Source organism: Crocodylus siamensis, chromosome 5 (assembly GCF_052110815.1).
Source record: "Crocodylus siamensis isolate JL-2025a chromosome 5, ASM5211081v1, whole genome shotgun sequence".
NCBI classification, from domain to species: domain Eukaryota; kingdom Metazoa; phylum Chordata; order Crocodylia; family Crocodylidae; genus Crocodylus; species Crocodylus siamensis.
The window spans coordinates 74,763,546-74,791,297 of NC_143399.1; the positions used below are offsets into that span (position 1 = coordinate 74,763,546).

Sequence of the window (27,752 nt, forward strand, 5' to 3'; positions counted from 1 at the left end):
TCTGGGCTGGAAGGGACCTCGGGAGATCATCGAGTCCAGCCCCCTGCCCAAAGGGCAGGAAGTCAGCTGGGGTTATAGGATCCCAGCAAGATAAGCATCCAATTTACTCTTGAAGGTGTTCAATGTAGGTGCTTGAACCACCTCCGATGGCAGACTGTTCCAGACCTTGGGGGCTCAGACAGTAAAGAAATTCTTCCTTATGTCCAGCCTGAAACGGTCTTGCAGGAGTTTATGACCGTTCGACCTAGTCATCCCTTGGGGCGCTCTGGTGAACAAACGTTCCCCCAGATCCTTGGAAGAAAGGAGTAAGGTAACTAAGAATGAAATGAAGTCTGTTTAGAAATAGTGAGGGTCTCATGAAATTAGACTTTTCTCTGGAAGCAAGGAAGACAAGGATTATCAATGGTTAGGTGTTTTATTTACTCTTAGTAAAGTAAAATTTGAATGGGTCTTAAAAAACATGAAGCGGGCAACACATTAAATAGGTGCAGTATTCAAAGACTTTCGTATATACCTCTAAATAGAGCATTGACAATACACAGAACTACCTCATATTGATAGACAGGTTTCCCCGAGATGAAGCTCACAACGCTGAAAGAGCTGCTTAGAAAGAGTGACCTGGAAAGAGCAGCACTGAACAGGAAAGTATATCCAGCATGACACCTTCTCTAATCCTACAAGATTTCTTGTGAACTTTCTTATTTAACTATAGTTTGAAAAACAAAACTTATTTTCTTCTGTATGAGGTATTATGGTGTCCATATTTTAGCACTTAAATTTAGTCAAAAGGATTAGGCAAATACAGCATTACCTAAATTCAATTTTGTGTGCGCTTCTGACAGCAAGGGTCTCTATTAAAGGGTCTCTATTAAAGTCACTGTGTAAAAGACAACTGATATACTGCAACTGATTTATCATTTGGGCGATCCTTACCTCCTCCGCGGACTGCGATTTTGGGAGACCTCTGAATCACTGTCCTTTGAGGTTGGAGAAACTTTATATGTATAAAAAACATCTTCAGTTTCTGTAATGTACGTAATCTCATTTGTAAGGTTATCTACAGATGAATGTTGCGGTTTACGAATCTCATGACGTAGCCTAGGACTCCGCCTTAAAGAAAACACATGAACATAAGTTGCTCGAAGCAGGAACCTACTGTACAGCTTTACCAAAGTAGACTAATACTATCCATCACATTCTATACCTTGAGATCTTAATTACAAGCCAGTTAAGTTTCTCTTAAAAACATACAAATTAAAACAAAGGTCAGTCTGTTTTTCTGAAAATTTTAGCTTGGGCATTAAACACATCCTATGCAAGGTACATCAGAGTAAATTGAACCCTGGAATTAGGAACTTTTCTTGACAAAGAAATTAGCTGATTGTGATTCTGCCCTGAAATGCTAAAAGAATCAATTTTCCTAAAAGATTACCACTTTTAAAATGAGATTCGTAAAACAAACAAATAAATTATTTATTAAAAAATGCACATGATAGAATAAAAGTATTTATTACCCTGTTCCATAAGTACACAATTAGACCCAGCACTAAGGGAAAGAAGCAGGAGGAAGACCAAAAGTTTGTTTACCAGTTGGGGGTAACAGGAGGAGACCGAGAAGGAAGGCTTTTGGTCTCTAGCTGTTCAACCGATAAAGATCTCCTCAGTGATGGGTTCCAAACCATCCCACCTATGACTTTTCTGCAATACTGGTTGTTTACAGACCTGAAAAGCAATTTAAAAAAATACTATTTTATATAAACTGTCTTACATAAAAAGCTAAAATAGAACTAGCCACATTTATGAAAGCAAATTTTAAAACTACAATTAAACCTTTGTAGTTCTAGCAATTGAAAAGACATGCTTCACAATACCTAACAGAAGAAAAGAAATACATTATTTTCATGCCAGCAGAGTATCCTTGATTCAATAATTCATATCCAAATTCCATTAAAAATTAATCTCTTCCTTTATTTTGAAAATCTGAATCCCAGTCTGGTCATCAGATTTAATAAACTGCACATTTTTAAAAATGACATTGTTTTATTCAAGCCAATAATTATCTTAAGCCATCCAAACACTTAATGGCCTTATTTTGTAACATTTGTTTACTCGTTCTCATGTAAGTGAACAAAAGTTGCATGCATATATAGAAAACTGTCAGATTAGGGCAATGTGTCTTCACAGTTAAGAGCTTAATTTTAAACATTTATTAGATGTTATGCTATAAAATTTACAAACCAGTTAATATAACTATTGTGTCTAGAATTAAAGTGTTCCTATCCAAGTTAAAGCAAGATGGGCACAATCAGAATCAGTATTTGCTAATTTGTCAGAAGTGACTGTTCTCATAAATTATAGCTTAGCCTCATTTATTTATTTAACATTTGTTACCCAATCGTAAGCCACTCCTTTCTGCACAGTTCCACTGAGGCTGCTTATGTCAACAGCAACAGTGAGGGCAGCAGGAGACAGGCTGCTAATTTTCTTAAATTTCTCCATTAACTACTAAGATGATCTGTGTTTACGAGTGAGTCATGAAAAAACTCCTACACATCTCATGGAAACTGTAGGAAGAGTGGAGGAGGTAACAGGAATTGAAAGTTACACAGATGTGAGGCCCGAGATCTGGACCAGTGCCAAAGATAAAGAACACTCACCTGAAGGACCGCAAACAAGCAAGGTTCATCACATCACAATGGATAACGACACAACTGAAAGCTGCACTATTGGAAATCCTGGATTTCCAAAATCCCAACGACATTCCAAATGAAATATCTCTATTATTTAAACTAGATGTACTTTTTGTGCAATTAGATTCAAAGCGGTTTTAATTATCTGGTAATCCCATGCTCCAGACCTTTTGCTGATCACCTGTTGCTAGAAAGGATTTTTTTTTCTCCTCATGTATACTACTGTTTTTTGGAGTTTTTTTTAACTTGTTTCTGAAGCATTTGGATATTGGCCACAGCTAAGACTGGGGAAACACTAATTCTTCATATGGTCCTTAGAGAACTAGAACATAAGAAAGTAAGAACTGCCATTTACTGGGTCAGACCACAGGTCCATCTTGCCCAATTTCCCGTGTCACACAATGGCAGAATGGATGCTGAAAGGGAGAGTGAACAAGGTACTGAGTGGGGGGTTTTCCACTGTTCTCCTCCTGTTTGCAGCCTTCAGCATTTAAGGTCCAGGAAGTTCTGATTCAGAGGCTGTACTTCTAATTCCCATGCTCAATAGCTACTGATGCAACCAAGAATTTGTCCAATCCTTTTTTGAATCTGGTTAAACTGTCAGCATTCATGACACCTTGTGACAATGAGTACCACACTTTAATTACATGCTGTGTGAAAGAACTTCCTTTTGTCAATTTTAAACATACTAAATAGTAGTTTAATTTTATAACCCCTCCTTCTTTTTCGGCAATCCCTTGCAGTTGAAGACGATTGTCTTCCATGATTATCTTATCAGTGGGTGCAAATTTATGACCCCTACATAGTTCTTGTATTGAGAGAGAGAAGATAGCACATAATAAATCCCTATGTATTGTCTTTTTCCGTTCCCCACTCAAGCATCTCTTTTCTAAACTGAATAGGCCTTGCCTTTTTAGTCTCTCCTTATATGAAACCTCCCCCATAACACTAATCATTCTTGTTGTTTTTCTCTGCACCTCTTCCAGTTCTTCTATATCCTTTGGGGCCAAAACTGGACACAATATTCAAGGTTTGGACACACCATGGATTTACAAAGTGGAAAAATGATACCTTCTGTTTTGTTGACAATTCCCTTCTTAATAATTCCTAACATTTTGTTTGCGTTTTTGACAGCTGCTGAGCATTGAGTTGATGTTTTTAGCAGGAGTGGTTTTAGTAGGAGTAACAGAGATTTTTTGGGCCAATACCGATGGCCAATTTTTAACAAGCCATATTGGCTGATGCCAGTCCAATTACTCTTATGTAGCCAGGCAGCTTGGAGAGCAGCATCCAGCTGGTAAGTCTGTTGTAGGGGAAGGGGCAAGGTGGGAGGGAAGGGGCACATGGGGTGCGGACTGAGGCCCCTGCGGCGAGGGAGGAAGTGGGGCTGGGACAGGGGCAACCACTGCCCAGCCAAGGCAGAGCAGGGCATAGAATGGAGCCGTGGCTTCTCTGGGCGGTGCGGGGAGGGGTGGTGGCTCCTGCTGCTACGCACACCCTGGGAAAGCATGGGGGGGGCATTTGCCCCCAGATCTGCGTGGGGCAAGGGCAGGCCTCCGCTGCAGGCTGGGACCAGGGCAGTGCTGAGCTCTTCCTGGTGGAGAGCTGGGCTGGGCTGTGCTCGGGGCGGGTAGTGGTGGAGTGCGGGCTGCAGGTACTCAAAAATTTGCTAAGGCTCCACTCCCAGTGTCACTGCTGCTCACTCTGAGTGCAGCCCCAGCCCAACCCCGCTGCTGGGAAAAGCCCAGTGCCACCCCCAGCCCCAGTCCACAGCAGCAGCCCGCCCCTGCTATGCACACAGATCCAGGTGCACATGCCCCCTGTGCCCTCCCATGGAGCATGCAGTTGCAGGAGTCACCACACACCACCAACGAGTCGGTTGTGGCTTCTTCCCATGCCCCACCCTGGCTGTACAGCACCTGCCTCTGCCCCTCCTCCAGCCCCAGCCACGCTCCCTCCCTTACTACGGGGGCCTTGATCTGCCCTCCCCATATCCCATCCCCCACACCAGGCTTACCAGGAGAACCTGGCTGCTCTCCTGGCCACCTCTGTTCTGTGCTGCACATTTACTGGCAACATTATCAGCCACATCAGCCAAAAAAAGACCATTTCCAATACTGTCAATTTTCCTTATATTGGTGTCAATCCGATATGGGGCCAATCAGTGCACCTCTAGTTTTTAGTGAACTGTCCACAATGACGCAAAAGTTTCTGGGTAGAGGAACTTGTTCTTCCACTGATGGTCATATCTGTCAAATCTGGGATCAGGAAGGAATTTGCACCCTACTTTAGACTTGTAATGACTGTGGGAGTTTTTGCCTTACTCTGTAGCATGGGGTATGAACCTTTCCTGGGATCTTCTGTGCATTTGTTGGTAACCTACTTTCCTGTTGTTGCTGCAGTAGCAGGGCATTTGGAGAGTCCACCTCCCCTGCTTAAATGGGGTCTCATTTGTGATGTCTCAGGTATTGTAAAACATGGTTGCATGCAAAGATTTGAAATGGTGATTTCAGGGATTCTTGACAAATGTTGGGGACTTCACTTGATGGCCATGAGGCTCAAGCCAGTCCTATGTTCCTCAGTTATGTGGCAAGATCTTTAAATTTCTGAAGAAATTCTCCTAAGCTGTGCACATTTTGGTGCTTCATACCACTTTATTTTCTAAAGCTTTACAGTTCTTTTCCATAGAATTCAGCAGGTCACATTGCCAAAAGGTACCTTCCTTTCATTTTCCTTCCTTGGTGTTCTGTAACTAAAGCATGCAAAACAATCAGTTTAACAGGCTTGGGGCAATAAGAGGTGATATTTGAAGCATTTTTCTTTCCTGCTCTGACAGTTTATACCAGGTAAGAACCTGTCCTTCTTCCCCTATGCTAGGCAGAACTTTTATGGCAGTGATTAGGTTGTGAAGTACTGTGCACTCAGCCAAAAAGCTTAAACATACACTCATCGTGGCATAGAAAACTATCCCATTTAGGCAATGAATACCTGGGTGTAAATAATACTCTCATAATCTAATGAAGTACAATTTTATTTATTGTCCTTCATAAATTCTCCTCTCTAGGACTAATGGTAATACTTTAAGTATACATAGTGGGTGGATATTTCACTAATAATTTCAAACTTCAGTGGAAAGTTGAGACAAAACAAATCCCACCTGGATGTGAAAAAATGGAATCAAATTCATATAGGATCCTTTGATTACCTAAAATTATTCCATCATCCTGGATGAAATTATGGTAAACCAGAAAGTGAGAGCATCCTCAATATCCAGGAGTTTGGGAACTTTCCCTAAATTTTTATTTTAAGAAAGACAGGAGAACTCGGATTTTTGTTTTAGAACTATGCTGAGCTCCTAGGATGGAACTAAAAGCCTTTAGAGCTCTTCTCTTGGTTATAACACATTTTTGTAAAATTTGATTTGCCCACCTTACTATTGACACTGATGCCATGGGAACCCTAACTGTTCTGGCTTCAATCCCAGAATGACAAGAGATTCAGCAGCTAGCAATATGTTTTGGCAACTGTCTTTTCTTGGGCAGAAAACAGCAGATCTTTTACATACAACTAGAATAAGTTAATTAATAAAGCTGTTTTAAAACTGACAAAAATTCTAATTACTTAAGACAGATGGTAGATAACTCTTTCGATTTTTTCCACATACAATTTACTGACAAACTGGAGAGTCACATGTGTTTACCACCTTTGACATGGAGAAGGAAGCCTGTTAACAAATATAGGAAGGCTGTTAGTCATTGTGCCTTATGGACATATACTGCTCACTATGCAAAACCATAGTTAATGCTACAGCTTTCTCCAGCTATACTTTTTCTATCTAGTTTACTGGCCTTGGTTCCTCTGCAGTAACTGACAACAAAAGATGAGCATATACCATGTTAGATTTAAAAAAAAAAATCAAAAAGGCCCAAACCTAAAAATTCCATTAAAATTTTTTTTTTAAAGTAAAAACAAAGTGTTACAGCAACTAGGGCAACAAGTTCTCATCACACACTGAATGTAACTGTGCAAGCCTGGAAGAGCTGAAAGCTATTTAAACATTCTAGAAGAATTTCTCCATTAGCTATGAAACCTTAAAATGTACAACAGCAGCGTATTACAAATATGTAATATTACTGCAGGTCTTTAATGGTTACAAACTTAAAAAACTTGAACTGTGACATGTTTATTGTACTATGTTTCAAAGTATATAAGTTCAAATTTCAAAAGAAAACAACTGCCATTTAAGGGATAAACCATCATTACAGAAAAAATGAATGCCCTCCCCACACTAAACAAGTTGTGCAGAGTTGCATGAATTTAACTTTCAATATTTAGAGCAACGATTAGGAAGAGTGAAGATTTTATACCTAATGATAGATTAAAAATGAATCTTTTCAATGTTCTTCATTGTAAATTACTATTGAGGAATAAGAATGTGGCTTTTCAAAGACAACACCTTTAATAACTTTCTCAATAGTCTCGATATCCTTGCCCCAGTGGTCTCATAGAGATGATACTAACACAAGAGAGACTCAAAAGGCGATATTTGCTAATAGTTGCACCTAAACTGGGTATACTTCAATAAAAATCACATTCCATCCCAAAATGGAACCTCAAACAATCATAGCCTATAACTGAAATGGATCAGACCTTGAGGGAAGTATTCCAAAGTTCCCCATTCTAGTTCCTTCAAGCAATCCATAGATGTGGCTCAACTCATCATTGGAAGTAAACTCCTATTTGATCAACAGACTCCAAATGGGACACAACCCTGACTCAACGATGAAATATACAACCTGTCAACACATCTTTAGCACTACAACAGTAAATGTCCACCACAATAAAAACTATCAGAATCTATGGATCCTGTGCATGCACATCTCATTCAGCGTATCAAATGCCCCTGTGGGAATGATGTGGGTGAAACCAAACAGGAACTATGCATCAGAATGAACTCTCACAGAAAAAAAAATATATAAAAAAAGAAGACAGACACATACACCAATACCAGCATATTTTTCATAGAACCACCACTCCCTATGTGACCTCATAATCCTTCTGCTCAAGAGAAATTCACAAAAAAGCCTCCAGAAGATGGGCCTGGAAACAGAAATTCATAACATCAACAGACAATTTAAGAAGTTGGTCTTAATATGGGTAGTGGCTTTATGGCTCATTACAACCATACAAATCCTACCAATTATCTCAGTGCACTTCACATGCAATAACTATCCCTTTCTTGAATGGTCTCACTCTCCCACCAACTACATTGCTTATTCTACTGCATGTCTGTCTTAGAATGGTTCTGTTTATACCTCTTCATTCCTACTTCACTGCTCTCCTCCAGCCCTTTAAGCAAACTGGGGGCACATCTACACATGACACTACGTTGCCACAGCAACACGCTACAGCAACATGGTATCGGTGATCACAAACCATGATACCGCAGCTCCATCGCCATAGCAAAGCACTTCCTTGTTATAGGATGTTGCTATGGTGAAATAGCAGCTAAAAATAACTGTGCAAGGTGCAGGGGCTGCTATACTTCCAAAAGGAAGTACTAAAATGATGGCGCAGTAACAAAGGCACCGTAGGGACACATGTATATATGCCGTGTTTGTATTTGCAAGACAGCTTATGTCCAAGTCCCTTTCAGACCTGAGGAAGGGCACCTAATGCCCAAAAGTTTGTCCAACAGCTCCAACTTCACAGCTGGTCCAATAAAAGGCATCACAAAAAGCCTCTCAATAAAAGTCACTATGCACAACTTTTTTTTTCTGATAGCATACATACATGTTATTTTTGAATAATTTAGTCTAAAAATCAGGAGGGGTATAAAATAAAAGCATGAATCCAGTTTTTCGTTCTGCTTCTCCAGTTTATTCATGCAGACTTGAGATTTCCCTATTATGCATACTAACCATTTAAAACAACTAGCTTTGCAAGAATTTCTTACCCAAGGGCCACAGACTTAACTGTGGTTTGCATTGCTCTGTTTTTTGTTCCTGAGAATTTGAAAACGTAGCTATATCTTATATTAGACTTAACTGAGAATACTAATCCTCTTTATAATTGCATCCATGTATTAGAATAAATCCTCATCTATTTTAAATGCATGATATTTTCAATTAATCTTTGAAATCTGTGCCTAGTTCTCTTTGTGGAATGTGTGACAGCCTTCAGATTTAACCTGAGATTTTGAAGCAAACATGCAATATTAGTGTACAGTCTAAATGAAATAATGTTTTTTTCCCTGTGTTCCATTGCTGTAAGAGAGAGCACAGACTCCACTTCAGAGTCGAACTGCCAAGGAGGCTTTTCAAAAAAGGGGAGAAGAATCCATAAGACTGGGGGTACAACATTGACCTGCAATTGTGCAACTGTGTGCAACAGACTCTCTGATCTTTTTGTCTGCTAATGCATTCCATGCACCCCCAAAAAAGAAAGTTTCCAAAAGGTATCAAAGAAAAAGGACAAGGAAGAAGATCAATAGTGGGTTTGTGCCTCCCCAACAAATGAATGGCTGGCTAAATGATGTTACAGGTAAGAGCCACAGAAAATGGTTTTTGTTTTTTTAAGTACATAGTAGGCAATTTCAAGCCCTTTGAAAATAGGAGATGGTTCCATTGTCTTTCTGACTTATGTTTGTTTCCTGTTTGTTGCAGAAATACAAGCACTCAAAAATGAAGAATACTAAGGGGAATTCAGAGGGTGTAGAGGGCATCATCATCTGTCTTCTCAATAAAGAGAATGAGTCTTTCAAAATAAGTCCTGAATATATTCTAAAACTCTAGAGAGATTCTTGAGAGACTCCTAAACTCCACAGCAAGAAGAGCAGATCTCAATGTTTCTGTGACAGTTACATATTATAGCTTGTAAATTTGTTTCTCCCAATCAACTAAGTTCAAATAAGTCCTTTCAGCAGAGGGTTCCTTTTTAATCAATTGCCTGCTTTATTATTATCATTATTATTATTATTATTATCATTATTATTATTTTAGATTTGCTGCTGCTATTACCCAGTACTGGATGATAACACTGAAGTCCATTCTCTTGGAAGATGCTCAGTTCTTTGTCAGCATTCTCTGAGGCTGGGCAACTAACACAGGCATCTCCCAAATTTCTGTATTAAATACTTGAAGGGCTTTGCTTATGGAGAACCCCAGTGTTCCTGGCCTAGAGTAATCTCTTTCACCTTCTGAAGTGGAATTTGGAGCAGTTTAGCTACCTCGTTTTTTTTCTAGAAGTTCTCCTATACCTTTGTACAACACTTAGGCCCCTGCTACACATTACAATTATTACACAATTAACTAGTTAATCACAAAATAAATTTAGACTGGCCCCATGTGCAAAGTAAACATCACACCATAAAAATGACTTTCCAACTATAAAAAGAGCCAATTTGCTCAGTTAGTGCTTGAAAATGGGCAATAACTCTATAAGCTGGTTCCTATCCAGCTTTAATACGTATATGATGTGAATATGAATTTTTACATTCCAAGTAAAAAGTGCACTGTGGCACTGATACTTACTTTGTTAGGTTTCTAGAACCCAAGGTCCAGTAATGAGAAAATATCTTGTTTTCATGAGGTAGTGACTTTGCCTGAAAAAACGTGTGATGCTCTACACAAGATTTCCACAGATTTTTGCATGCTCTGTAATTTAACATGTTGAAGGCAACAATATGCTCTCTGGTTTCATTCTGTAACAACAGGAAACATTATGCATGAATGAAGATTAACCATAGTAAGTACAATATTAGAATTCATCTAAAACTTTAAAGGTGATTTACAGCTAATAGCAATTTATAGCAGATGACTAGAGTCCACAGTAACTGCAAAGAATCAATAGAATAACAAAAAAAAGACAGATCCCCTAGGACTAACCTCCAAGTAATAAAAATCCACATGGACAGAGAATAAATTTGAAATAACAGAAATGTTTTAGTCACTTCTCTAAACACTTAAAGTGAAATGTCATTGATAGTCATGGAATCTGTGTAACCCATGTGCCCAGAGAGCTGAAGTTGTTAAGTAAAACTATCTCTATATAAGATTCAGTGTAATAACCCGCTTCAAAGTTAGGAACATCACCTTTTTTATAGTGTTTTGGTACTAAAGATTGTAATAATAACTGTCCATTTTCAGGAAAAGAGAATTAGCCAGTCAAACTGCACCATAGATACCACTTTCTTGAAGACAATACAACAAGTAGAATGAAAAGAATAGCAAACAAACCTAAAAAAAGGGCAGACTCTCTCTCTTACTTGCAGCCTTCTTGTGAAAGAAATAGAGACACACCACATGTCCCCATCAGCTATGCTGAGATGTGACAAGGAGTCAGACTACTTTAAGGTCTTCTTTCCCAGTAGCTCTCAAGGCAAAGTGAAAACAGTCTTACAAAGGATGTAGTTTTGCCTGGCTAAACCTGAGACTTAAAGAGGGCATATTCCCAAAGAGATACAGGAAAGAAACGTTATAAGGAGGGAAGGAAAAAGTACATGAGGATGAAAGCAGTGACTCAAATCTCTCATTCTAGGTGCTGTGTAGAATTTAGATGAAGCTAGAAGTACTAATGTTTCTTTTTATTGCCCAAGCCTATAAAGACATTTTTCAGGATCAGACCACTAAATGGCCCAATAGTGTCAAAGATACCATGATGGTGAGTTTGTGCTTACCAATTCACTCATCCCACTGGATATTATGATTCTTTCCCAAAATCATAAAAACATAAGATATACCAAAATAGGTCAGGTCTATCTAGCCCGGTATCCCATATCTCATAGTAGCACAGTAAGGGGCCTTTTTTTTTCTTTTCTTTTTTTTAGGTGGTTCATTCATTTTGTCCACCAACAAGTCTAATTTCCAGCACCAATTCTGGTCTGCCAATTTCAGTTTTCATTCTGTTTCCTACTCACAATCGTAACAGGCCATACACGGTACCAGCAAACTACGTTTTGAGTCTATTCCATTCTTTCTGTTGCCTTTGTTAGACTTGCCTATCAGCATTTATAGGTACAGGTGACTGTGAGACAGACTTTCAGACACCTCCAACCATTCAGCTAACAACTGGGCTAGACTTGCTAGATCCCAATTATTACAGTATTGTTTACCTGTTAAAATACGCATAGAGACTCAACATTACAGAGAGATTATTTATCTGTGATACATTCCAAATCCTCAAACCACTTAAAAGCCGATTGCTTTACTCACATTAATCATATGTATGTAAATCACTGTGGAAGGTGAACAGGATTTGGCCCTTATATTGTACATGGACACTACAACAGTCTTATTTGTTTTATGGTCAAGCTTAATATATGCTTCTGTATGTATCCATTTTAAAATATTTGACCATGACCCATTTATACACTAGTAAAATGTATTACATTGAGTTTAAACTTTCATCCAGGACATAAGTTACTCAGCCACAGCTATTTCTCTTAGAGAGATCACATTGAAAGTAAACATTTTTTGTGATAATTTAGCTGATAAGAATTTCTTCCCTTACATAAAAAGAGCATAGGAGTAAAATGTTAATGGCAATTTATATATCTTAACTAGCCCCTGCTGCCTGCTGCATTGTTCAAAAATGGCTTAAGTTATCAGACCATTTCTGTGGAAGAACAGTGGAGAAGGGAAAAACAAACATCCAAATAATTTTGTTCAGCAAGAATAATGTTTTAAGTTGCCATAAAATTGTTTGCTTGAACCTTTCAATTTAGTTCTGTACTTAATGCTCACAGTTCTAAAGCAAGGGATAAAATTTACCCTACTTGAAGTCTTGATTGGACAAGATAAATTCCAATTTGCCAAGCTGCACGTGCATTCCTTCCCTATTCACTACCACTGAAACTTTTTCAAACAATCTCCCTCAGTGTGATGAAAACTCAAATAACTGCTCTCATCCTGAGAGGTGAACTGTTTTTAAACATTTCACACTCATCTAGTCAGCTTTCTTATATTACTTATTTACTAATATAAAAAGTTGAATAAAAAGCACTTTTTGCTGACCAAGAAACTAAGACCCAAATCTTATTTCACATCTAAGACAACTGAGTGTGATCTTATTCCACCTTATTCAAGTTAAAAATGACTATTAACATGTCATTTTTTGTAACATTTTCATCTTGGCCCTAAGAGTTCTGCATTAACATTTTTTAGAGACTCTAGTATGGTGGAACATGATCATAATTGGTCCAGTAGCATTGCTGTTCTTGGTTTCCTTGATGACATGCCAGACTTCCTCTAGGACAGGAGAATTGGCAAGGGATCCTCTTTCAAAGGTGCTGGGGGATGGACTCGATGGTATTATCTGCCAGGGTTGACTCACAATTCAGGAGTGCCTCAACATGCTCTTTCCACCTAACTTGGAGAGATTCATCGTCTTTGAGGAGCGTTGAGCCATCCTGCAATTGCAAGAAAGTAGGACTGTGGGAAGTTGGGCCATAGATGGCTTTTGTTGCCTGGAAAAACGCATGTCATTTTTGTCAGCAAAGAGTTGAATCTCTTTGGCTTGATCTTGTCACCACTCTCACTTCACCAGTTTTTGTGAAAACAGGTAATATAGCCACTGGACTCAGAACAAGCCATATGGACAGTGGTTTTAAACCCCTTCCAGAGTTCCTCAATGATGCCTTCATTTGTGGAGAGGGCAGAGAATTTTCCAAGGAGACAATGATGGAAATCCTTACAAACCTCCAGGTCTCAAAGAGTTTTGGTGTTAAGAGTCTTTCGTATTGCCTTTGATTGTTTTCACAGTATTTCTGAGTGAATCAGATGTTCATAATGGATCTGACATGGTAATGTGTCCACCAGTCACTGATTCCTTGCATGTCTCATGTGATACAGATATCCATTCAATCATGGGTTCTAATAATAACATAGTTGAGGAGCTGCCAGTACTTAGAGTGAGGGTGTCTCCATGTGTTCTTATATTTGTCACACTGTCTGAAGATAGTGTCAGTGATAAGACCATGTGCCAAATATTTGCTCAGAAGAAGGGTGTTGTTGCAGTTGGCTTTCCCTATTCCATCCTTACCAGCGGTGCCACTCCAAAGCTCCAAGTCACATCCGACTCTAGAGCTAAAATCACCAAGGAGAATGTTCTTGTCTTCCTTGGGAACATTAGATAGAATGCTAGTCAAGGTTGTTCTGTTCTTTGACATCATCGTAGGGGAATACGCACTGATGTTGGTGGTATACTGGTTGCTGCTGAGCTGAAGATGAAGGGTCATAACATGTTCATCAATGCCCGCAGGCGGTTCTGCAAGTTGACTGACAAGCTGTTTCTTGATGGTGAAGCAAATGCTATGAACACACCTATCGTGGTCCAGTTTCCCCTTCCAGAAGGCAGTGTAGCCTTCACCCACTTCCCTTAGTTGACCATCATCCAGTCGTCTGATCTCACTCACCATATGGACTTTGCAGCTCTCTCTCTCTCGCTAGTTTCTGGAAATGATGGCAGTTCCTCTTTCTGGTTGTTCACCATCTTAGTTATCCATCAAAATCCGAATCTTCCATGTTGTGAAAAGTGTTGCCATCTTATGCTTTCAAATGCAGAGAGAGTGATCCCACTGGATGCAGCTATCCAGCCATGAGCAGATAAGACAGACTAGGTTTACAACACCTTTTCTATCCCCTTCTCCATGTAAGATGAGCAGAGAGGATCCTGAATAGGACTGCTCAGTCATGGTAGCAATTACAGAATTGCACCCATGCTTCAACCCAGGTGCAAGACAGCCATCAGGCTACAATAGGCTGTGTTCCAATTTGTGGCTGGAGACTGCCAGACTCACTCATCTCATCTGTCACTACTGGACCACTGCTGCAGGGCTTTTGCAAGTTGGTACAGGAGAGCATGTTATTTCCTGTGGTAGAAGCCTAGACATGACTTCGATTAACGTGAGGAAGCTAGTGCATGGAAACAACCACATGAACTTGACAAGGTGGCAAGCGATAAACCTAGAAGACAGGAGAACTACACCTTCCTGCAGCCTCCTTCTGTCTTTACAGCCATTGAGATCCTGACATCATCTTCTACCTGATCGGCTGTTGAGCACTTGGGGTTAGACTGTAGTTTGTCTGAAACCTCCCCTCAAGCCTGTTCACCATGGGTGACCTTAATAAGAGCATAAGACTCCAGGTGACAGCTCTAAGGTCACACGAAGAAGCCTTTTCCTGGTCTCAAACCAACCAGAACCAAGTCAAATTGAAAATACCAGTCTGAATGTGGTTTCCTACAATGAAACAACAGATTCTTTATAGTGACACATCCCTTTCATCAAGTCACAGCATAGTTGGACTGCAATGAGAACTTCTAGGGGGCAAGATTAATTGCTCCATGTAGGCAGAGAGGGATACATATGACAAGGAAGGATATACATGGACATTTAACAGTGCATCTGGTCTATTTTTTTAATGCATGATGAGAAATATTGAAAGGTTATGCAGCTGGCCCTATTTTCCCTAAGGGTCTAGAGCGTGGTGCTGTTTGCATGGCTATGATTTTATCCTGTTACTTTCAAACATGGGAAGATGACAACTTAAGCAATGGGGAAAGTTATAAATCAGTGCTTACAAATTCTGTCATTTTTCCACACGATAAAAAGCTTCTCAAAAGCCTGAACTTTGAGAACACTGCCCTTTTCAGAGTTGATACAGCTCTCTAGAATTTGTAATTTAACTGTTTTTGACAGTAGTGAAGAAGTCATCATGCCTATCTGTTTAAACTGATCTGTACTTCTACAGCTTGGTAGATAATGAAATTTGCATTCCCTCAAGTTCCAATAAATTGTTCAGAGGGAACACACACATTTCCTTTATTTTTTTCCACTGTTTGTCAACATTTACCCCAGACAGGTTTTTTGTTTGAATACCCGTTTTGGAAACTCATTTCAGAGAAATGCCAATACTTACACTGAAACAGGGACATTCAAATATGAACAAGAATATTTGCTATTCATTATTTGATAATTCATTCAGCCAAGCAGGCAACATAAACAATATTTCATGACTGAAGTGACTAATTTGCGAGGTGGGATCAGTCCAAATGAGTAAATGAACAGCTGATCAATCATCTAGAGGGTGAAATTAATCTGCATAAATTGACAAATATTTGCAAATACTTAAGAGTAGAAATTGGAACTACAAACTCTCGGATACCAATTGTCAGTAGATTTTGACTTTCCTTTCTACTTTTCCATAAAATATAACAGCTTTATTTCTGAGAGGCCTGCCCATACCCTGAAACAACCACAACCATAACCACTTTTAGATTTTGCTTGGCATGTGGAAACCAAAATATCCAAAACTTCCCTGACAGGATCTTTGAAAACACAGAACACACATGTACACACAGCTCACAGACCCTGACATCTGCACAAGATCACTACCCACCACCCTGTTCAAAAACATGAGGAAGAAAACCTCAAGAGTAAAAAGCTCCATGACTTACACTTCCTGTGGGGCTGTTGCTTTGCAGGTCCTAACCGGGGTCCAGAAGTTCTTCTATGTCCCGACTACTAGCTAAGAACTACCCAACTATTATTATCCACTAGATAACTGGGGCACTATTCAATCTTACTAAAACACAATGGAATCATCAGATTTCCTACAAAGCCATTAGACAATGCTGCATTAAATCACTAGGTGGTTTGTTTGCAGGGGGAACATACAGACATTTCTGCCTTCAGTTATCTCAACTAGTTCCATCTGCAGTACCTTCCTCATTTGCCAACTTAGAGGATATTCTATAAATATTACCATATACTGCAGGAAAGACTCATTATTCCCTCTACCCTTCTCTTTAAGTCACAATTTTTACTTCTCCCTGTGCCTCAAAGAGAAGTTCTCTGGGACAGTCCCTCTATAGAGGCTCAGCAGCTGTCGAATGGCTCAGCTGCACTGAAATATTCTGTAGGCAGGTGGCCAGCAAGCAAAATGGCAGAGAAAAGGGCAGAGTCCTCTAGCAAGTTGAAGGGGGAAAAAACAAAAGCTGATAACGCTCAGAACAGGGAGAACTACTCCTCTGCCTCCCTCCTCCCCAAACCTTTAAGGAGGAAGGTGTTGTGGACAGAAAGAATGAATACAGGTAGAGTGGAGTTAAGAAATAGGGGACTCCAGCAGAAAGGAGAAAGATGAGTACCAGAGACAGCAAAAGAAAAGATATGGTGAAACTCCTTAAGCGTGGTCAACTAGAACAAAACATTAAAGAGTAAGGATATCTACAAAGCCAGCTTCCCCTTCCCCATTAAACTTAAGGGACAAAATTGATTTACTGGTTCCTCTGACTACGTCACAAGAATTTAGAAAAGAATCTGATAAACGTAACAGGAAAAGAAAGCTGAGCAATTACTTACATGTTTTTGTCGTTGCTGTATAAAAAACTTTTTCCTTTTAAAGGAAACTTTTAATATATTTGCCCTAAAAAACAAAAACAAAATCACACTAAGTAACAATCCACAAAGGCTGAGGAAAAAAAATTAGCCCAAGAAAACCTAACAGATGCACTTGCAATGTCAGTCTTAAAAGATCTTTAGTTCTATTACAGCATTAAACATTTATAATAAAAAAATGAAGCTGCCTCTTCGGCGCAGTGTAGCAGCTAACTGACCTATCAAAACAACAAGGACCAGAAGTTTTGGCCAAAGAAGAGGAGGATCTCTTAACATTTTTATTTCTCATTAGTTACTATCTAAATATTAACATAAGCAGGAAGCCCACTGTTATCATTTTCACCTAATAAACCAGTATATTGTACTTGCAAAGACTCAGTGAAACTGTTCACTGCCTCCACACACAGGATTATTACCTTGGGCACTGAGATTGTATAAACCGGGCTTGTCAAACCAGGGTGGTTGGGCTAGTCTAAGGGCTAGATTGGGACTGACCCACTGAATAGTGCTAGAGTACTAGGGCCAGCCCACATGCTGCATGTGCCAGCCTGTGGCTTGTTGTACACACAAGCTGGACCCAGAATTACATGTAGCATAGGGGGTCAATCCAGGGTGCAACATGCAGCCCACAACCTGGGCCCTCTGTGCCATGTGCAGTACTGGGTCCAGCTCATGCATTGTGGGTATAGAGAGCCCCTGGACTGGTGCATACTGCACTTGGTGCATGAGGCTGGACTGCCTGCACACACTGCATGCAGCACAGGGGGCTGGCACAGGATGTGCACTGCATGTAGTGTCCAGCCTGTGAGTTGTGTTTGATACCTCAGGTATAAAGTAATGATCTACACGAGTGGGAGCACAAAAACAGAATTCAGACCTTGATAACAGGATAAAAACGGGAACTTAGGTGCACCCTGGCCCCCCACAAACTAGGGAGTGGGCCCCACCTTCCACAGGGTAGAATTTGGGTTCCTTGCCCTCTAGCCACCTTCTTCAAACCCTCCAGGTTTATCTGTTGTCCACATCACAACAGGAACCAACAGTGGATTAACCAGATGTCCAGGTGGGACTTAAAAAAATTTCAGCTAGGACAATGGGTGAACCACACAACACCACTTAGCTTGCCTGGCACATCACTTGACATGCTTGCCTTCCATCATGCTCTCCTGCTGAGTCACTGCCACCTTCTCAGGACCCAACTGCCTTAGGCCAGCCCCTTTGTGGCTCCTAACCTAATGGCCAAGCCACCAGCTACTTCTGCTGCCCCTTGACACCATGCGCCCAATGCCAACTGTCCACCAGCCCCATCCTCCCTCACGCTGAGCTGGGGAAGCCACTAGTGACCTGTGCTGTATAATGCCATTACCAAGTACTCTAGAGTCGATTTTGACCACTTCCAAACAAGGTGGATAAAATCTCTTTGGGAGATGGTTCTAGCCAATAGGCTACTCAATCCTGCTCCATTTTAGAATGACTTTTAAAAAAATTATTTTATGTAATGCCAACCAGTCATGAATCCAGGTGCGATACAAACTGTTTTGTCACTGCTGCTGTAGCTTTCCTATGAGCCTTGTAGACTCAGTGTCTTCATTTTACTTTTATTTGACCCTTTCCTCCCTCCAAGAATGGCTGCCTTCTCTTTCCAAGCCAACACTTCTGTAGAAAGTACCAGAAGCATAGAACATTGTTGAACTGATTCATATTTAACTAATCTCCAACCATTTTCATTTGCTGTCACACTCTTAATAAAGTGAATGTTAGCACAGAACATAACAACTCATGAAAAATTTTCATTTATGACTCCAATGTCCCATCAAACCACTTAAATTTCATGAGTTTCCAAACAGACTACATCCAAAACAAGATCCAAATAAAATGCAGAATTTGGCAAAATATTTTTTGTTTTTGCTAGTGATGATATGGACTATAGCTAAATTTCAGAGGAAGTCTGTAGGTTTTATGGTTAGAAAGTAAGGTTTCTTATCTGCAAAATAAGCTACCCTAATTTGAATATTATTGGAAAGCAATCAGCATTTTTAGCATGATTTTTCCAATGTGGATAAAACCCAGTGAGGCATCCAAAGGGAAGTTACATTTTTAGGAACACATATAGTACAACTCACATGCAGTCTTGCGTGATCTGCCAGCTATTTTCTCACGCAGATTACACTGGTCATTTTATTTTTTGCCAAAGAGTAATAGCACTGCCTCCCTTCTTGAAAGTTTTATTCCCTTTGGCTGCTTCCATACAGTACAGCACACTTTAATATTGCAGACTATTATCCCAGGGTTTTTGTTGAGCACTTTCATAGGGTTTGCTGCCACCTTGAGTTCTAAGCTGTTTCTGCCAATCCTGGTTAACTTAAACCACATGAAATTATATTCGATACAATGATATTTTACAGAGCAATAATCTAAGCAACCTATTATTTTAACTTTCCTTTGGGGGCATTTAATGTTACTTAAAGTTACATTATTCCACCTGAGTACATCTAAACCCAACCAGTTGGAACATGTGAACCATTTTAATCTCTCATAAAACTTTGTAAGCTTAAGGTGAAAGATGCTGAGGATGTGACTGAAATGCATCCTGTTTTATATCCTTTTATGTCAAAATGCATTGAATTCATACTATATAATGTATATATAGTATAGAATAGCATGCTATTTTTTCACAACGAACTGGGGTGCATAGTATTAGTTCTGAATGAATGATTCTAGGTCAGAAACGAGAAACACTAAAGCCTCTCACTCATATTATATTGAGTTTATGGAGGCTTCTTTGTTTTGTTTTGTGTTTGTTAACTGAGACGCTCTTTTAAAGAATTTTAGGATAATCTAGACCAATTTTATAAGCTTTTTTGACGCATGCTATTGCAATCACCGTGAATTTAAAATATTAACTGGGGATATCAGGGAGGTTCTAGATCAGGGTGGGCAGTTATTTGGACCCAGGGACCACATAGGGAGTTTTGATGAGTTGTTGCGGGAGGTATCACCCCCCTCCCCCAGCCTCCTCCACAACAACTCATCCATGTGCTAGGGCAGAAGCACCCTAGCTGAAGCTCCCAGCTGCCTTCCACCCACTCAGGCACCTGCACTGGACAGGCAGAGTGGGTGAAAGGCAGTCAGGTGCTGGAGCCAGATCTCTGCACACTAGGACAGGAGGCGCTTAGATGAAGCTTCCTCCTGACCCATAGCAGAAACTGCCTCTGGAGGCAATGGGAGCCAAGCAGCAGCCACACTGGGTGCAGCCCTGCTAGTAACCTATGTGCAATAGCTGGGGCCATGCCAGCAGGTGCAGGCTGCTCCAGGAGTCGCTTATTTCTATGTGGAGCACTGTGGGACCAGCTGCGGACCAGATCCAATCCACTGGCAGGCACCCCATTATTGGACAGATTTAATCATTTGGTAGGCTGTATACAGCCTACGGTCCCCTCCTTTGCCCACCCCAGTTCTAGAAGTCCAGTCCATGCTCTGCAAGTTTCGACAGATATGACATGTGGTGCCTGGTGGGATAAGGGACAACTGTTGGCCAGGATGTTGTGCGCTTTCTTTCCTCCTCTGCTCTTTCTCGGCTTCCTGAGCAAGACAGTTCTCTTTGACGTGGACTGTATCTTGATGTATGGTGCAGTACCACTGAAACCTGTTACCAGCCAGCAGTTCCCAATTTGTTGGGTTGATGCCACCCTTCTTAAGATACGTCTTCAGGGTGTATCTTAAGAAGGGTGTAGCACTTCTTCTGTCATCTGTGAGTCCTCTTACCATGACTAAGTTGAGAGAAGAGGACTTGCTTCAGGAGATGAGCGTCAGCCATCCACACAGTGCCCAGTCCAGCGGAGTTCATGTTTTATGATCTTTGCCTCAATGCTGGTTATGTTAGCTGCACATAGGATGCTGGCACTGGTGCAGTGGTCTTCCCATCTAATATGGAGGATCTTCCTGAGACAACGTTGATGGAATGATTCCAGGTGTTCAAGATGGCTTTCTTATGTCACCCATGTCTCACATGCATAGAGGAGGATGGGGATAACCCCTGCTTTGTAGACCAGGATCTTAGTTTCCATCTGCAGATCTCGGTCAGCAAAGCAAAGCAGTTTTCTGAAGCATATGCTGGCACAGCAAATCCTATATTTGATTTCTACATCAAGACTGACTGACAGGGGAGGTGACTGTCAAGGTATGAGAAATGCCTGATGTTTTCCAGGGGTTCTCCACCAAAGGTAATTTGTGGGGGGAGGGGGCAGCTGTGCCAAGGCAAGCTGGTGGAGCACCTTGGTCCTCCCAATGTTAAGGGAGAGTCACAGGCTGTGATAGGCACCTGAGAAAAGTGGACTGCAGATCAGTCTCAGTGTGCACAAGGATAACAGTCATCAATGGACTGAAGGTCAGTGATGCCAGTCTTGGTAACTTTCATTTTGCTGTGAAGGCGCCACATGTTGAAAAACTGACCATCCATTTGATACTCAACCCCAATTCTGGGAGGAAGGCAGTCATGGATGAGAATCAAAATCACAGCAAGATAGACAGAAAAAATGGTTGGGACAATGACGCAACCCTACTTGATACCAATACAAATAGTAAATGGACTGCCACAGTTCTTTGCAGTGGATCAGAGACAGACCCATCCCATCATAGAGTATCCTGAGGACACTAATGAACTTCAGTGGACAACCAAACCTAGCCAGCACCTTCCATAAGGCTTCATGATTGACAGAGTCAAATCAAAGGGCTTGGTTAGGTCATACGAATGCCATGAACAGCTCCTAGAGTTGCGCTGTGCAACAAAAATCATGTTGGTGTACCCCGAGATGGTCTAAAGCCACAATGGGATTCTGGAAAGCCATCTTCAGCAAGGGGGAGGAGGCAATTCAGAAGGATACGAATAAGAATCTTCCCGGTAGCAGACACAAAGGCCATGCCTCGGTAGTTCCTACACACTGACTTGTCCCCTTTCTTGAAGATGGTCACAATGTTGGCACTATATGTCAGGTGGAACTTCTTCATTAACCCATATTTTGATGAGAAGTTGGTGAAATTTTTACTGTTCCACCAGCTTTAAAGACCTCTGTGGGGATGCCATCTGGGCCTGGCACCATGCCAGACTTCCTTAAAGGATTGGGGATCAGCAAGATGTTCTATTATTGGATACTTGATGGTGGCAGCTGAGACCTCAGACTCACAGTTGAGCAGAGACTTGAAATGCTGCTTCCAGTGTTGCTTGATGGATACATTGTCCATGAGAAGGGTGGAGCCATCCTGGGATCACAAAGAAGTTGGGCCAGTGAAATGTGGCCCATGGATAGTTTTCTTGCTTGAAAGAAGCTTCTCATGTCATGTTGGTCAGTGAAACTCTGGATCTCCATGGCCTTCACTTGCCACCACTGGTTCTTGATATCCTATAGCCTCTTCTGAACTACAGCACTGAGCCAGTGGTAAGCCTCTCATTTTTGCTGGTTAGAGGGTTCACTGTGCCAATAGCAGAACGTGGCTCTCTTCTGATAGATAAGTGCTAGGATTTCCTCATTGTTCTTGGCAAACCAATCCTGGTGACAGTAAGTGGAGTATCCAATTGCCTTTGACTCAGCACATGCCTTGTGAATGACATTCTTAAGCTCCTCCCAGTGGGCTTGGATTTCCCTGATGTCATCAGATAGGTCAGAGAGACTCTTAGTAAGGCATTGTTGAAGAGCCTCACGTATAACTTGGTCTGGGAGTGCCTTGGTGTTAATTCTCTTCCACATTCCTTTAGGTTGTTTACAGCATTGTGGTAAAAGCTGCATGTCTATAATTGATCGGACTACAATGTGCACAATTAACAAAAGTGCTATCAGATGCTAGACATCCCTCCTTTTCAGCTGCATAGAGCTTCTGTTTCTAACCTTATCAAATTACGTGAGATTGGATTTCAAACCTTCCCTGGTACAGGACTGAAAAATATTGCTCACTCAGATCTCTAGCCAGTACATTTGTAAGAGGAGGAAATGCTTGAGGTAAAAAGAAAATACCTGTCTGATATTTTTAAAAACACTAGATGCCTAAAAATGCTTAGAGATTCAGATTGCTAGAACTAATTGAAGCAAGAGATGGAGAAGAAGATAAAATTCAGGAGCAGCATGATAAAAAACAAGCTATGTATTTTACCATATATTAAAAATACAAAGACACAAATGTAATGTCATTGTGTGGTATGCTTTTATTATTTTAAGATGACTGCATTGCTCCTGAGTTATATGGGTCATAATATTAAAAATTAATTTTACAGTATGGAGAAAAAGGAGAGAAATCAAGGGACTAAGCAAGAAAAGTTAATTTAAAATTCTCCATCCTTAGCAGAAGTGTTACTTAAAATGATAAAAGAACACTTGTAAAACTTGATTAATAAAAAGTATTAAAAATAGGTAAACATTTACCAGGGATAGAAACTTGTACAAATACATTTTCTGTACACAGCAATGCCACCTGAAGCAATTCCAATCATCAGGTCGAGATTATGTAGATCCTGCAAAAAAAAAACAAAACAAAAAACAAAAAAAACAAAAAACCTACAGTAAGAATACAGAAGCAGTTTGTGACATTTTCATTTTTTTCTACTTATGCATTCATTTATAGGTTTCCCATAATCATGGTAGAGCAAGCATAAAATATAACCTAAAAGCCATAAAACTGAAAGAGTAAGGTTTCTGCACTATTTATTCTAATGGATATTTGTAACTCAATCTTACCTACAATGTATTATAAAAGTCTTGCCATTAAGAGAAATCACACTGATAATGCCACCTCATAAACCAGTGCTCAGTATTCTTTGGGTCAGCAGGGAAAAACAGAATTCCTCTTCCTTTTTTCTCCTACTTTAAATGGAAACAAGAATGTATAGTACTTGCTCCCATTAATGGCTCATGAGCCATGACATACCCACCCAGCTTCCTGATGCTGAAATGTTTTTGGGAAGACACAGCAAGTTATGCCTCTCTTCAGTTCCAGAAGAGACCTACCAACCAGCACCTAACAAGGAATTCCTAAACTAAGAACATACAGTTGTAATAAGCACTTTCTTTAGGTACCCCTGCTGCTATTATTTTAATAGCGGTAAAACTGTTGCCAAACTATACTAATTCCTAAATGACAGTACTCAAGGATGTGATTTCAACAAGACAACGCTTGTGTCAAATGGAAAGAAAGGGACTGGTTGGACTGACACATCATAGTGAATCTTCTGTTCTATTTCATGCAGAACTGACATATGCAATTGGACATAAGAGTGGGATCACAAACCCGCTTTAATACTGCATCACATTCAGTCTCTATGCACATCTATCCAGGGATGGATCCAGGAGGGTATATTGGTGCATTTGCACTCCCTTTAATTCCTGCTCCACCCAAAAAAGTTTAAAATCAGCTGCCTGGCAGTGGCAGCGGTTTTTCTAGCAGGCAGTCCTGAGAGAGTCAATCGATTTCCTGGCTCAATACAATGTACCTGATCCATTCCAAACTCTTCATTCCACAGCTGTTAACAATCCTCTCTTCTTTTTAACAGTCTTGATGTTCCACCAATCAAGCTATCCTTTGTTCTGCAATTCTGCTGTCTGTTAGCTGTTCCTGGTAATAAAGCTCCTATTTCACAGCACCGCAGATTGCTTTTAACTCATTCCAATTAAGCTCAATTTATTTTTCCTTCAATCTTAAACTGCAAAATACAGCCCTAGACTCCTAATGTGTTAGTAAATCTCCTAGTTTATTTTTAATTGGAGAAAAAATGTTTTTATATGTGATGATGCAACTTACCATCTGCACCCCCTTTTCAAAATTATAGATCCACCCATGCAATCACCCTTTCATATATACACAAATAACTATCTAGAGGCAGCGCCTCAATGAGTAGGAGAATGAGTGAACAGTAAGCTTTAAATTTGCTATTTTCTCTTTGCACTGCTCTTTTCATTGCTAAATTTAAATTGAATTAAAACTATAATTTTTTTCAACAATTTTCATTGGGAAATTTCTGGTCATATATGACATTATTATGGATAAGCGAAAAAGTTAATGTAAAAATAAATCAAATAAAATCACAACCTACGTCTTGTACAAGCCACATCTAAAAATCTTACAATGTACAAAATTGTACTTGTTTAACACAATCAAAGTAGAGATTTTAGTTGTCTTAAATTCAAGAATCTAATGTTTTAGGCAGTGGCATTAGCATTACAAGGATTAAAAACATTATATACAGGATGATTTAAGGTAATGCTACATTGGCATAAAAATAAAAACCTTCAATATCTTAAATGCTCCTCTAGATGGCTCACTGTGCTCAGTTAGTAATAACACTTAGTTTTATACATCTAATGCCAATTTTTTTCTATTCCTAAAAAGTTACTGAATAGAACAAGTGTCACATAACTACAAAAATAATTGTAGGAGGTAGAGCATACTTCTTTCAATTACAGGTATTTCAGGATATATAAAAGGACTGAACAAGCACTAAATGCACCCTGCAACACAGATCATCAAATGCTATGCCACCTAACTCCAGTACTTTAGCAATTTGTGGGAAAGCACAATCTTATACTGAGAGAGATTTAGTATTTGTCTATAATTTATACTCCATAAAAAGTAGGAATACTGGCACGATAAAATGAACCAGAACTCTTTTGTCTAATAATATAGAAAAAGGTAAATGAGATAGCTGTTCAAATGAAATTAACTTCATTTAACATCTTTAGGCAGGATTCAACTATGCAAACCAGGATTCAACCACTCAATTACTTTTATTATGTTGACTTAAGTGCAGACAGGATCTAAGTGGCCAATGAAATGCTGGATGTGTGAAAGAAAGAGGGGACAGCCCTCAAGAATTTATAAAAATAAGGGATTGACAAGTGCTGCTAGATGGGTCATGCAGATCCACTATACCTTTTATTCTAATCTTTTTTTACACTTTCTTAGGAAATGTCTAAAGGCTCTCAAATAAGAACTGTATTTAAGAGAGTAAATGTAGCTATGGTAGTGACACATTTAACTTTGCTAGTAAATGCAAACTCAAAATAGCAAGAACTGTCAGATCTCCCACTTGTCTACCTGTGATGAAGACCATGAAAGCTAGATTAACATCAGGTCAGGTATTAAGCAGATGGTGAGGTTCCCCTTCAGATGCAGACTTAAAAGTAAAGCTCGTAACTGAACAGTTTCAGTAAATGTTTCAGTGTCTACACATGCAGTACCTATTAAAACAGAGTAAACTAACCAACTCTGCCGTAGGTTAGTACTTAAAAACACAAGTACTATCCCATGGCAAAGTTTGTTACTCCACAACAATGCATATATAGGCGCTAATGGGGCTGGCTGGGGCATGAGGGTCCTTCAGTATTGGGGCTGCCTGCCAACTAGCCCTGCACTGAAGCACTCTTGTGCCCCAGCCAGTCCCTCCGCAGCACACTGAGCCAGACTGGACCAGCCCCGGGCTGGCGAGCTGGCCCCCAAGACACCCCGCCAGCCAGAGCTCCTCCAGCTCAACATGCCGCAGTCCCAAACACATGTTCAAATGCAGTGCCCAGGAGCAATAAACTTCGGCACAAACTGTGCCAGAGTTTACTGCTGTATGTTAATCGCACTTGTAGACATGCCTTCTTATGAATACAAAAGATTCCATTTAGTCAAAATTTCTTGTGGCATGAATATTAAAAGTTGCATAACACAGTAGTGATATGTTATCAGGAGAACATGCACCTGAGCTGCTTTAAGAGTAATTCTATCCCACAAGTTGGCCAATTGTGACAGCAGCAGAAGAAACGTACAAATCCAACTCAAGACAATTCACGCTTACATTACACAAAAGGAGAAGTTCTCATCATTATGTTTTTTGGTTTTAATACCACAAAAAAAATAATTGGACCATTACACTGGCAGGTTACAACACACTAGGAAACTTCTCTTTTAAAGAAAGCTGAATATTACAGAACTCATTTTCAAATATGTCTTGTCATCTGCTTTTGTGCTAAATTCACTCACTCTGAGCCTGGATTCATGATATGTGGAAGAAGTAAACAGTCTGAATTCTTAAGGATACCACAGAAATCAGGTGGCTTCTGTCAGGCTTATTTCTTTTTATTTTCCTCAGTACTCATGACAACAATATAACCCTTCAAGAAAAATTCTTATATTTCTTGTGAACAAGAAATCTTATATCTCCAAAGGATAGAGCTGTTAGAAAAATCTAATTTATTAACTGACACAATTAGAGACATAGCCATGTTAAACGGAAAGTTAGAAAAATAATCCATATTTCTAAATTGAAAGTTATATGCAGTATGGCCAATATTAAAATGCTACTGCTTTGCATTGTTAGTAACAGGCCCATCTTATAAACGGTATTCATATATTAATATTTTACAAATGAAAAATGACAATGTAAACATACTCTACCACTGTGCAATTCCACTCCATAAAATTCAAGGGTTCGTGCTATATTTATATAACAGGACTCTGCTTCAGATTGCTTGAGGCCACTAAGAAGAAAAAAAACAAAGGTATTTAATACATTTAAAATTAATAAGGACAAGAAATTAAGGTCACTGAACAGACAATTTTAACTTATTATTAAGGTGCCTTTGCAATGCAAAAGAATCATTTAATCCAAGGAGTGACAGGTTATCTATAAATATCAAGCA

The 27,752-nt window shown here is 39.8% G+C and overlaps 1 protein-coding gene across 2 annotated transcripts in view; it reads right to left on the minus strand.

Annotated features, from left to right (window-relative positions):
* PTPN3 (protein tyrosine phosphatase non-receptor type 3) overlaps positions 1-27,752 on the minus strand; it is a 195,871-nt gene that overhangs the window by 116,365 nt on the left and 51,754 nt on the right. For both annotated transcript variants that reach the window (XM_090049138.1, XM_090049136.1), the window contains exons 8-13: positions 27,503-27,590; positions 23,499-23,587; positions 17,050-17,113; positions 10,223-10,392; positions 1,588-1,722; positions 934-1,110 (exon numbers count right to left, since the gene is read on the minus strand). In XM_090049138.1, the coding sequence (XP_089905264.1) occupies positions 934-1,110; positions 1,588-1,722; positions 10,223-10,392; positions 17,050-17,113; positions 23,499-23,587; positions 27,503-27,590 (723 nt within the window). The remainder of the gene's footprint in view (positions 1-933; positions 1,111-1,587; positions 1,723-10,222; positions 10,393-17,049; positions 17,114-23,498; positions 23,588-27,502; positions 27,591-27,752) is intronic.